The following is an 11,562-nucleotide window of genomic DNA, read 5'->3' on the forward strand; positions in this document are numbered from 1 at the left end:
CTCTTTGAGGCGACGAAGGATGCCAATTTCACGAACGGATTAGATACTCTACTGGCGCTTTAGACTGCGCGCATTGGCGCGAGTGCGGGCCAAGTCTGGCATCATTTTTTGTTGTCGCTCTCTCATGTATAACTCACTTACAAGGCATTCATACACTGCTACGGACACATGGGATTAATTGTATTAATCATTAAAATTCAGAGCATCTTGTATAGTATTCTCACGGTGTGACTTTGCCATGTCACAAAAAATGATAAAATTAAAAATAATGCGAAAAAATATATGTATGTTCGCACAAAGCCTCTTAACGCAAGAATGAAGGTAACAGAAAATTTGTTTCTCATTGCGCGAAGAAATTAATTTCAAGCAGCAGAATCAACTCTATGATAACAGAGACGCTGTACATATCTGTTGCTACCATCTTTATTTTCTGCGTTTTTAGTGCAAATATGCAGTACACAAATTAGAAAGAAATTAGTATCCACGAAATAACATGAGCCCTATACGACTCTATACAATTTATATATAACCGTAATAATGCCGATTTCTCACACAATACCGTGAATTTTGGTTTTAATATATAATGTACAAACATCAAATCTGTACTATGTGATCAAATTGATTGATCTATTCTGTACTCGCGACGCTTAATAAATTTAAAAAAAATTTGAATATAACAGTGACATCTTTCTTCGTTGCCGCATGGAAGATTCGAATCGTATACAATTCCTGTATAAATAAACATATTATAAATGTAAACATAAAGATCATTGCAAAATTTATTTTTATTCAATTTTTACATTTCAATAATGTATTCATAATCACTAATGTAACAAGACGTTATCACATTCATGAGAATAAATAATATCTGTAACAAATAATTAAATAATACATCTAAACAATGTGCTCATTTTTCTTATCGGTTCAAATATTTTGAAAAACCGATACTAAACTTAGAAGTTCAATGTGAAAATATATCTTATTCGATTATAAAATTCTGTAATAATTTAACAAGTATTTGTGTCACCACACACTCAACTATTTTTTTTTTCATTTTCAAATTATACAATTGCAATACATATAATAATATATCCTATTAATTGCTTTTCATTTCATATTTAATACTGTAACGTACATTCCTTCTCATTTTTCGTATTAACAATGTAAAAAGGCACTTTAGTCAAATTACTTCGCATTAACGATTTGCAAAAGGTAGTTTTACAAAATATTCCGCAGTATCTCACTCATTGCGAATTTTTTATCATCAAATAACAAGAAACATAGTATCACTCGCAACCTCGTAATAGCCGGTTCGAAATTTGGATCGAGATCAAGTGAAGATCTGTAAAAACTTGCAGCAGTCTCGAAGTCACCCTATAAAAAAAATGTACGTCAGTTAAATATTTGCTTCATTATATAATATAACTTATATGTAGTATTGTAATTGTGAAATAATTAATTTACCAAAGCAGCATGAAGATTAGCAACAACATAATGATTAATTATGAAATCCGGACCAATTGAGAGTGCTATCTGAGCGATTTCGAGGGCCTCGTGGAAATAATTCTGCGAACTAAGTAAAGACGCTAGATTTACGAGAAGTATGTCTTGCATATCCTTCGGAGTATTCTCTAGGCTTTGCCACATACAATCCAGCGCTTTGCGACTGTCGCCTGCCACACGCCAATAAAATGATGCGGCTATCGCCAAGGTCCAAGAAGCATAATGCTAATTTGAAACAGTAGGTATTAATACATTATATGCATACTGAATATATAACACTGAATATATAATTATAAAATTGGATAATCACTTTTTGCAAAGCAAATGCGATTTTGGTCCCGAGTCCTTGCAAAGTGTCGTTCTGCGTTCCAGTCATCATCATCAGCCACTCAGCCATATCAAGTTCAGCTTTGTATTGTAGTAACTGCGAGAATTGCACCACTTCAATTACGCGATTCATTTCAGAGTTACTCTTATTACATATTGGCTGTAAATTCGGAATATCATCATCCAATGATTCGATCTCATCTTCGATGCTGAAAGATTAATGTATAAACAATTTGTATATGATATATATATATATAAGAGAGAGAGAGAGAGAGAGAGAGAGAGTACTTATGTAACACAGATCATTCCAGCAATGTTGCAGCAACATTACAACATTTCAGTAATATTGTAGTAACATTGTAACGTTGCAGCAAAGTTGCCGCAAACTTTTGTTATATGAATATATTTTACATAATTAGCATAGTAACTGATTACATACGTCACATTTCGTCGTATAAATTTATGAAATACAAATAGAGAAGCAGCCCAGTCTTCATATTTGAGCTCGTCGCATTCATCCTTACTTGGATAATATGACTCTTTTTGATTGTCAGGAATTTTATCAAATGATGAATCAGTATATGTACGTAGCATGTCCTTCGATATAAAAATTATTTATGTGTAAACCATCAAAGATTTGTGAATTAAATTAATATGTACAAATAAAATGAAAATAATTTTATCTTTATACATAATACGGTCTGTGATTTTATTGTGCGAGATCACTGAAATTATTTGCTTACATTATCTGAAATTCTGGTCATATGCACATGTGGATCATGTAGTTTAGTCGCACTATTAGGAAGTAATAATGAATGTATAAGACCTTGACGTACATGTTCTTTCTTACTGTAGTATGACACGTCCAATAATCCGATTTTGTGATTACTCCAACAATTCATGCCTATAATAACAGTTTTCTACTATTAACTAGAATATAATAATAGATTTATATTTCTATTTTGAAAGAAAATACTATCAAAGAAAGTATTAAATCTGAATTGCAGTACATCATATAAAAAAAAAATAAAATAAAATAAAATAAAATTACATAACATCCAAAGCAGGTAAAATAATAAAAAAGGCATAAATAAGCAACAAAAATCTTTATTATTACATAAGGAAAAAACAACAAATAAAAAGATAAGATTATGTTAACATATAAGACGCATAATTGTAAACTAAAATTATGTTATGCTTACTTTAAGCAAAAATAAAACAAATGTAAGATCAAAATTACGTGAAATAAAAAGTACATACCACAATCTAACAAAATCTATTTTTAAGATAAATATGTGCGAAAAATACGCACCTGTTTCTTCTGTCTTTGTTGAAACGTACTTAATATGTTTACAATTCTTGACTTGTCGTTTACGCAAAAATGTATCACTTGCTTGCAAATTATATTTAGTTAGTAATACAGAAGGCAGGTTCGTAGAATGTTTATGTAAATTAGTTCTTTGTTCTTCACAGCCTGTGATTATGACAATGTTTGTCATTATTCATCACAATAATCTGTGTTTTTTTAGAACACAGTACCATCAATAGTGAACAAAATTAATCAACTGAAAAAACACAATAAATTCTATGCAAATTTAATTACAAATAATAAAACATAATAATCGCAAAAAAAAATCAAAGATTGGAAAATGTTACAAAATGAAAAAAGAAACAAAGTTAAAGAAATAAGAAAATATATTAATCTAGAATTTTTGTCTTTCCTCTTTTTACTTTTCTCATTTTATTTTTAACTTATTATTATTTATTCTGTAATTCTCATCGTTTAAAATAAAAACAAATTATACACTTTTCATAGAAGTATAAACAAATTAGATTAGATAATACAAACTAAACGAAAAATAACGTGAAAATATACAAATACAAAATATTGTATCAAACAGTATCCACAATATCGAAATACACATCTACGTACCTCGACAATTACCTGTGATAACATTAAATTTTTCACGACAGGCTAATGTTTTCAATAACATTAATGCCCTACCATCATATAAATGTGAATCTACCCTTAACGCTTGTTTCAAATAATGTATAGCTCCTGTGTAATTTCCTTTTATGTTCAATAATATACCAAACAAAAAATTAGTCATTGGCTGAAATATAAATTATATGACAAAATATATGACTTTCCTTTATCTAGATAATGCAAAAAGTAGTTTTTTTTAATATCGTAAAAATATTTTTTATAAAAATACAGCTCCTTTTATAATATAGTATTAAATTACATTTTCATGCATACCTCCACAGCATTAATTTGTAAAGCTTTGTCCGTAAGTCTTAAAGCATCGTCAATTAAACCTACTTTATGGTATATCGAAGCTATACTAACTAAAGGTATATCTTTAAATTCTTTAGGAACATTTCCCAATGCTAATTGGAGACAATCCAAAGCTAAACGAGGTTTTCCTACTATTCTCCAATGTAAAGATGCAAGCATAGACAATACCCACGGAGCTGCTACTTTCTGTTTTTAAATAGTTAATTTTTTGTCAGAATGTTATAATTATTTCATGCATAATAATAATTTCAAAATAATAGTAAATTATAAATTATACCGCTTCAGTTGCCGTCAAAATTCTTTGACCAATTTCTGCCAAATCCGCAGTGTGAACCAAACTATGTAGAAATGGTTTCAGAGAAATGTCTGGAGAATGCTGCTGCACAGTTGCATCCAGCAACATATGCGTAATATATCTTTCATTAAACGATATAGGTGATTGACATATCGGTGGATGCCATGGTAATGGATGCTTTTTCCATGGTTCTATGTCAATTAATTCATTTACGAACAAATGTGTTCTAATAATAATATTTAGAAAAAATATATTAGAATTAAAATGTGTTATGATATAATATAGCGTACAAAATTTTAAGTACTTACGCGTAACCTTTATTTTCAGGCGATAAATAAATAGGTAAGTATTGTTTTCCATCTCCAAACATTAGCATAGAACTATCACAGTCAGATATCTTTGGCCAATAGTCAACTTCAAAATCTTCATTTCCTTTCTTAATTTCTACATTATGATATTTTGGACTCTTTGTTGGCGACGCAAATAAATTATTGTATTCCACATTTAGTTCCGTAATTATGTCTGAAAAATTGTTAAATAGATTTTGCTCTACTTGATTCATTCAATTTACACCTGTTGTAAAAGTCACAAAAGTACCTTTTGTAATACGATTGCTGCGCTCCTTTACTTGTTTTTGTAAATTTTTCAATAGGTGAAGACTAACATGAACATTCTGTAACATGTTTTCAGCTATTTTTTTCCTATCTCCCAAATCCATGTAAGATAATATAATATTATTATCAATATAATGAATTGACCTTTCAACCGGATTTATCGTAAGTAAATGTAGATTTTGCTCTCGCGCAAAAGCGAGCTTAATTTCTCTGGTAGCAGATTTAATATTTTGCTCCCAGAGCATATGCTTATAGAGTTCAAACCACTCTTTCTTCCAGTCGTGATATGCATGTATTTCTGACAACACATTCCGCAAGCGTCTGTAATAATTATAATTATAAACATTTCATCAGTACTGTTCTTAAACTGGGAATAACGATGTCAACTTACTGATCAAATAATAACAAAGACGTTTCCAAAAAACGATGACAGAATATGGCATATTTCATCTGTTTGGCTTCTAGCGTGTCAGGTGCCAATTTCAAACAATTATCATAACATGCTGCAGATCGATCGAAGTCGCCAAGGGACACGTAAATGTGGCCCAGCGCCAGATGATGATAACTTTCTGTTGGATTATAATCTATCGCCGCATGTAAAATAATCGCGGCTTCACCAGAATATCTTGCAGCGTGTAAAATGCCGGCAGTAGTCAGAAGAGGAATATCACGATATTGCCTTAATTACGTACAATGCTTTCGTTACGAAATCAGTAAAACTACACGTCGTCTTCTAGCGATACTTTTCTCTAGTATCTATAACAATATAAACGAATTTCGTATTATATTACCTTGAAGCACATACAATCGCTCTACGACTGCACTCTAAAGCATTGTAAGCATCTCCCCTAATCCGCCAATAAATCGATGCTAGATTCAAATATATCCAAGAGGTATTATTGCGAGATAAGCTGTAGGCAAGCCGATGACCAAATTGATTAAGATCAGTATTCAACGGTAAATACTTCATTAAACTGAGTTCTTCATGTTGCGTAAGATTTTTTCGGTTCTGCATTGCCTAATAAACAAAAATGATGTTACAAACATGTTGTGGCTTCTGTATAAAGAATATTCTACCTACTTTAAGATGTTCAAATGTGTATATACTAAAGTCTAACGGAAATGTTTTCTGACAATCAGGAACTGTTGGTTTACTATTAGCCACCACATTATATAACATATAATCAGTTTGGCTGTAACAAAAGTATTGCATCATCCTTCCATGTTCAACAAATAAGTACATAGGTTACTTTCAGAAAACACAATGAATGAATGAGAACTTGTTTTGCTACTGATATTATATATATATTTTTTTTAGATTTCTATTTGAATTACAGATAACAATTACTGAGCCTTCACTCAACTGTTGTGTTTTCTGAACATACCAACAAATTTTAATAAATCATTTGTTTAAATTTTTTTATTAAGTAAATATTTAATTACAGTAAGTGAATGTTTAGTTGGCACTATTCAAATAAATATTTGTTAAAATTTAGTACATTTTTTCAGTGTAGTAATTAAAAAAATATAATAATTAAATAAGCACTGAGTAATTATTATCTGATTGCAGATCTTCAGATTTATGACAAATATGTCAGAAAAATATATCAATAGCAGCAAGGGCTTACCCCACTGTTGTGTTTGCTAAACGTAGTCATATTTTCTCAAACTTATGACTAATAATAACTTACTCTATGCCATCTTTAAGTCTATAATCGATTATTATACTAGCGTGCACGTCGACGTCAGCCAATGATTTGTCCCATGAGAAACAGTCTGAATTTGAATTTTCTGCATCAGCCATGCTTAAACCAACAAACTGATTGTCAATGGATACTTCCTTCCTTGATATTTTCTTGTATATGGCATCAGCTGTTTCCCTGCATTTTTCTTGCTCCAAAAATCCCAAAAGATCATACGGTCGACGCATATCAAAGACACTGTCATGCTGGAAACGTGAAAAAGAACATAAAACTTAAATACCAAATAATCACATCTGTCGATAAAATTGCTAGATCATTATGAGATAATGTGATGTTTACATTTGTACGTGATGATTCCAATGAACAAAATCGATGCCAGGTTTTCGCGTTTTCATTGAATTATAAGAAAAGAAAGATACTCACTTGCGGTTGAATTCTCCCATTTTCCGTGACATACCAATGTTTGGTGGCCGAGATTTCGAGTATCACCGCAAGCACCGTGATGATCCTGCAGGACACGTTGCTCCGAATCATTTTCCGCGGTATAACCCCATACGACATGCCACAAGCTTCACCGAGTCTGCGAGGAAAACTTAACAACGTAGACCATTGCTGCGAAAACGTGCGTGTTTCTGCACACAAGTTTCGCAAGGAACGAGCAAAAACAGCTACTGCGTCGCGAAATTTCCCACCGGAATGATTCAGATCGATTCGAAATGATTCGAAACACGATACGACGCGGATCAGTGACTGTCAACGACAACGGCCGTCATTTCAATGTTGAGTGATATCGAGTCGAGTTGTTAGTCACTGATGATACGACCGTCATATGTGATAAAAAATTAAACATGAAATTTGTATATTGTATGTATGTACATACATATATGGTCAAATTCAATTACCATGAGAAACAAAAAAATTTGTTTCTTAACAATCAAAATATTTTTAAAAATACTGTTAATTGCTAAAGGTGTGTAAAGTGCAGAAAGTGCAGAACATGTGGAAAATATAGAAAGGATAGAAAAAAACTTTGTAATAATAAATACAGTTGAATTAATTTTTCCTCATATTAAAAAAAGGCAGTAAAGAACATTACATATTTTTACAAAAAAGCTATTAATAATTTAGTATAAAATAATAATATTCATTGCAGAGATTACAATAATTCTAAAAAATGCAATTTTAAACTAATATTTTTTAATGTTATTTTTTGTATTTGTGTTTTATATACATTACTGTATTCTATTATATATTTAACATAATATATTTACATAAATACATTATTTATAAATAATGTACAATCAATCGATTAAATTATTTTTCGATTAAATTTAATTTTTTTATTTTATATATATACTCCGTGCATTAAATTAAAATGTACAAAATTTTTCAATTATTACCATGTAAAATTGTTGATCTCTGTTATAATAACATCTCATATCACTAATTGCGATCGATGTTCAGGAAGGCACTCTTTTACATCCTTTTGTGCTTGAAATAATGATGTTAGATTAGAGCTATAGTAAATATACGAAAAAATATATGGAAAAAATGAGTAAATTCCTAAAAATTTGAACATGTGATAAATCAGTTTAGCCAAAGGGTTCATATTAATTTCTGCATGCAATATTTTTTTATATCTAATTAACTGTTCTGATATATGCTGCCACTACTGAAAATTTATAGTTATACATATATCAGAACACGGCTATATATAGTTAATTAGATATAAAAAAGTTATGTAAGAATTGATATGAATTCTTTAGCTAAATTAATTTGTATCACATGTTCAAACTTCCTATACACTTGATAGATTCTATTATTATTAGAAGTTCGCTTATTTTTCTTCATTTCAAATTCAGTCAAAATGAAATTGATAGATTATTATATTTTCGTATGAATAGAAAATATTTTTAGCTCTCAAATTAAATTAAAAGTCTCAATAGGTTATAGATAAACAAAAAATTCTTTTTTATGTATAATAACGCGTGGAAAGAGTGTTTTTTACAAAGAACATTTTTACGATTACACTTCTAACAATCGCAATAAACTCGCTTATTATCGTGCAGTTACATAGACAACTCGTAAGAACATCTGCAATCGTTATTATTACAAATGTCGCAAAGTATAATAATTTCAGTTTTATCTTCCAAACGGTATGACTAATAATGCGCGCATTTGCGTCGCACTAACTTCGATCGTTCGACAAAAGTTCACGCATTTGCATCATTTTCTTCTTCACTTACAAACAGTCGCGACATTTAACTATACTACGTATAGTAGTAGCGCGAATCTCTTGCGAAATGTTCAATCGCGCTTTTGCTTTTCCCTGGCCTTGACGGCCTTGGCAGGGATCAGTCTCTTAAATTTTCTTCATCGAGGTGTATCTGCTATACGCCGCGGCCGAGGTGGTCCGCGCCTGCGTGCAGCCGCGGCTCGCACTCTCGGCTCCGACTGTTCCGCCAATTGCGGAATGTTATGAAAGTCCTCGAGACTCCGCGGCACCGTCCCTATCCAGCCATCGTCTTCGTAGCGTGAACGGAAAACGGAACGCGAATCGGGATCCGCGAGTAGTCGGTGGATAGTCAGGGTCGAGATCGCGAACGCGCAGTGCGAGTTCTCTTCAAAACGGGCGGCGCGGTGATAACCACCCTTGTCTCCTTGTAGCCATGAGTCTGGTGCGACAAAACTTCCACGAGGAGTGCGAGGACGCGCTCAACAAGCAAATCAATTTGGAGCTATACGCCAGTTATGTCTATCTGTCCATGGTCAGTCGGCCTTGTGTATTGATCATCAGGCTTAGTCCTGCAGCATTCCCAGCTTTCAGTCACCCCTTCGCAGTTCGCCCTCGGCCGCGCGATCGAAACACCCCCGCGCGTACAATAATGTACACCTGAGCGTTTTCCCTCGTCGCGCGTCGCGTCGGTATAATGCGATCCGATGCAACCTGATATTGACCTAATAGACCTCTACTTCTATATGTCGTACACGTGCGCCTCTCTCGATGCTACCAGCTTAAATCTTTCATGTCTCACTCTGGATATTAAGTATAAATAATAGTTACATCCATTGAATTAGAGACGTTGCGAGGGAAATACCTTTTTGTATAGTTACCTCTTTTATTTATTGAATACAGTAGTCGTTACATTGTATTCAAGTTCCATTGCGCCTTTCGCTAACTCTTGCTATCTCCCTTTCTAATCTGATACTACATATATTAACAAGTAAATATAATAAATTCTTGGTACAACTACGTGCAGTTTTCATATTGTCTACCAAAGTTCGCGTGACAAAAGTTCTCCACTGCAGTTGATCGAATGAACGCGTTTGTATACCAAGCTGGTTATTTGCGGTACCGAATTAAATAAATCGACGAATATTGATCGTAAAACCCGATCTACAGTAAACCTTTAGCACCTTTTGAAGTTTTTTTGTATATGCCATTTGTATATATAAATAAAGAGAATTTATATGAATAAAGAGAAATAATACAAAATAATGAAATCGCTTTAAAAGATTTGTAAAAATGGACCGAAATTATCCTTATCTCTCTGACAGTCAATAAATAATCATAAATGGCACATGAAGTGAAAAATAGGCTTAAAAGCTTATAGTATGCGTATTTTCACCTCACGTGCTTTTCACGATTATTTACCCATTGTCAGAGGAGGTTCATTATTTTGTCTTATTCAAATTTTTTCTTTATTTACAGACGGCGTGCAAGAAACTTCAACTTGTCATTTCTTGCTTATTGTTGATACGGTTATCGTAATACTACAAATGCTATGAAGCATTCTTCGATTGATAAATTCGTAAAATTCTTTCTTCTCATTGGTCAATCAAACGTTTCAAAATATTTGTAGTGATTTTGGCCGCGCCATATAATGTTACGATTTCATATAACTTTAAAGCTCTGGCCATCACAACTGTAAAGAATTCAGAGCAAAAAGTTAAAAGATTTTTCTAGTAAAAATTTTTCTTGAAATTCTTCACATAATTTTTTTAAATATTTATATAAATTTTTTAATTTTTTAGAATTTCTATATAATTTTTCAATTTTTTAAGTACAAATTAGAACACTTTTCGGAAATTCTGGAAAAGTCCACATTTCTTTTTTAGATTTTTTAAATATATAATAATATATGAATTTTGCAATATTCTAAGATTCTTTATTCTATAATTTTTAAAAGAAATTTCGAATATTTGGAAAAATTCAATATTTTTTCAGAAATCTTATTAACTAAAAATGTAACAAATTTTTTTAAATGTTATGAGATATTTCGAGAAATTTTTTCACCAGAGTTACTGCATGTCTTTGCAGATCAGTAATTTACTTTTTTCAACTGAACTTCTTGCACCGTTCACATTTTTTTTCCTTTTCTCTCTAACATAAAGAGAAAAAGAAGAAATGAATAGTACAAGAAATTCTGCTGAAAAGAACAGATATCTGGTCTAAATCTACTAATTGTAGGCGATTCCTTGTCGGAATTTATCTTAATGTCCCACATCCTGCACGCTGCATCCTTCCGCATGCGTTTCGTTGCAGGCGTACTACTTTGACAGAAGCGATGTCGCATTACCGGGTCTGTATAAGTACTTCAAGAAGGCGTCGGACGAGGAACGCGAACATGCTATGAAATTTCTGACTTATCAAAACAAACGAGGTGGCGACATCGTGCTGACGGACATCCAGGCGCCGTCCAGGAGAAACTGGAACAGCGCGAAAGACGCTATGATGGAGGCTTTGCAGCTAGAGAAGAGAGTAAATCAGGTGTGTACTCTCTCTCTCTCTCTCTCTCTCTCTCTCTCTCTCTCTCTCTC

At 32.2% G+C, this 11,562-nt stretch overlaps 2 protein-coding genes across 5 annotated transcripts in view; one reads left to right on the forward strand and one right to left on the reverse strand.

Moving 5' to 3' along the window:
- Window positions 1-1,109: 1,109 nt before the first annotated feature.
- LOC108765140 (tetratricopeptide repeat protein 17) lies at window positions 1,110-8,242 on the reverse strand. 4 transcript variants are annotated; one of them, XM_018513719.1, is made up of 17 exons: window positions 8,142-8,242; window positions 7,165-7,321; window positions 6,730-6,986; window positions 6,120-6,231; window positions 5,830-6,056; window positions 5,430-5,717; window positions 5,022-5,359; window positions 4,733-4,946; window positions 4,407-4,650; window positions 4,091-4,315; window positions 3,764-3,944; window positions 3,143-3,304; window positions 2,574-2,734; window positions 2,270-2,427; window positions 1,814-2,039; window positions 1,465-1,728; window positions 1,110-1,374 (listed from the first exon to the last, which is right to left on the reverse strand). In XM_018513719.1, exons 2-17 carry the CDS (start codon window positions 7,300-7,302, stop codon window positions 1,219-1,221), a joined length of 3,351 nt encoding a protein of 1,116 aa, XP_018369221.1. In that variant the 5' UTR covers window positions 7,303-7,321; window positions 8,142-8,242; the 3' UTR covers window positions 1,110-1,218. The 4 variants fall into 4 exon arrangements, with proteins under 4 accessions (XP_018369221.1, XP_018369222.1, XP_018369223.1 ...); XM_018513720.1 differs by lacking the exon at window positions 8,142-8,242 and adding an exon at window positions 7,434-7,472; XM_018513721.1 differs by lacking the exon at window positions 8,142-8,242 and having other exon boundaries at window positions 3,776-3,944; window positions 7,165-7,494.
- A 1,168-nt stretch (window positions 8,243-9,410) lies between these two features.
- Window positions 9,411-11,562, forward strand: part of Fer3HCH (Ferritin 3 heavy chain homolog) — a 4,396-nt gene continuing 2,244 nt past the window's right edge. Inside the window, exons 1-2 of the mRNA XM_018513469.1 lie at window positions 9,411-9,509; window positions 11,288-11,512. Of these exons, the coding sequence (XP_018368971.1) occupies window positions 9,411-9,509; window positions 11,288-11,512 (324 nt within the window). The remainder of the gene's footprint in view (window positions 9,510-11,287; window positions 11,513-11,562) is intronic.

This window comes from Trachymyrmex cornetzi, unplaced genomic scaffold (genome assembly GCF_001594075.2).
Source record: "Trachymyrmex cornetzi isolate Tcor2-1 unplaced genomic scaffold, Tcor1.1 scaffold47, whole genome shotgun sequence".
In the NCBI taxonomy this organism is placed as follows: Eukaryota; Metazoa; Arthropoda; class Insecta; order Hymenoptera; family Formicidae; genus Trachymyrmex; species Trachymyrmex cornetzi.

Coding starts and splice junctions, on each gene's coding strand:
- LOC108765140 (XM_018513719.1), bottom strand. CDS start 7,302: ATGTCGTATGGGGTTATACCGCGGAAAATGATTCGGAGCAACGTGTCC. Junction 4,316..4,406: donor TTTTGACGGCAACTGAAGCG/GTATAATTTATA, acceptor ATTTAAAAACAG/AAAGTAGCAGCTCCGTGGGT. Junction 3,945..4,090: donor TACAAATTAATGCTGTGGAG/GTATGCATGAAA, acceptor TTTATATTTCAG/CCAATGACTAATTTTTTGTT.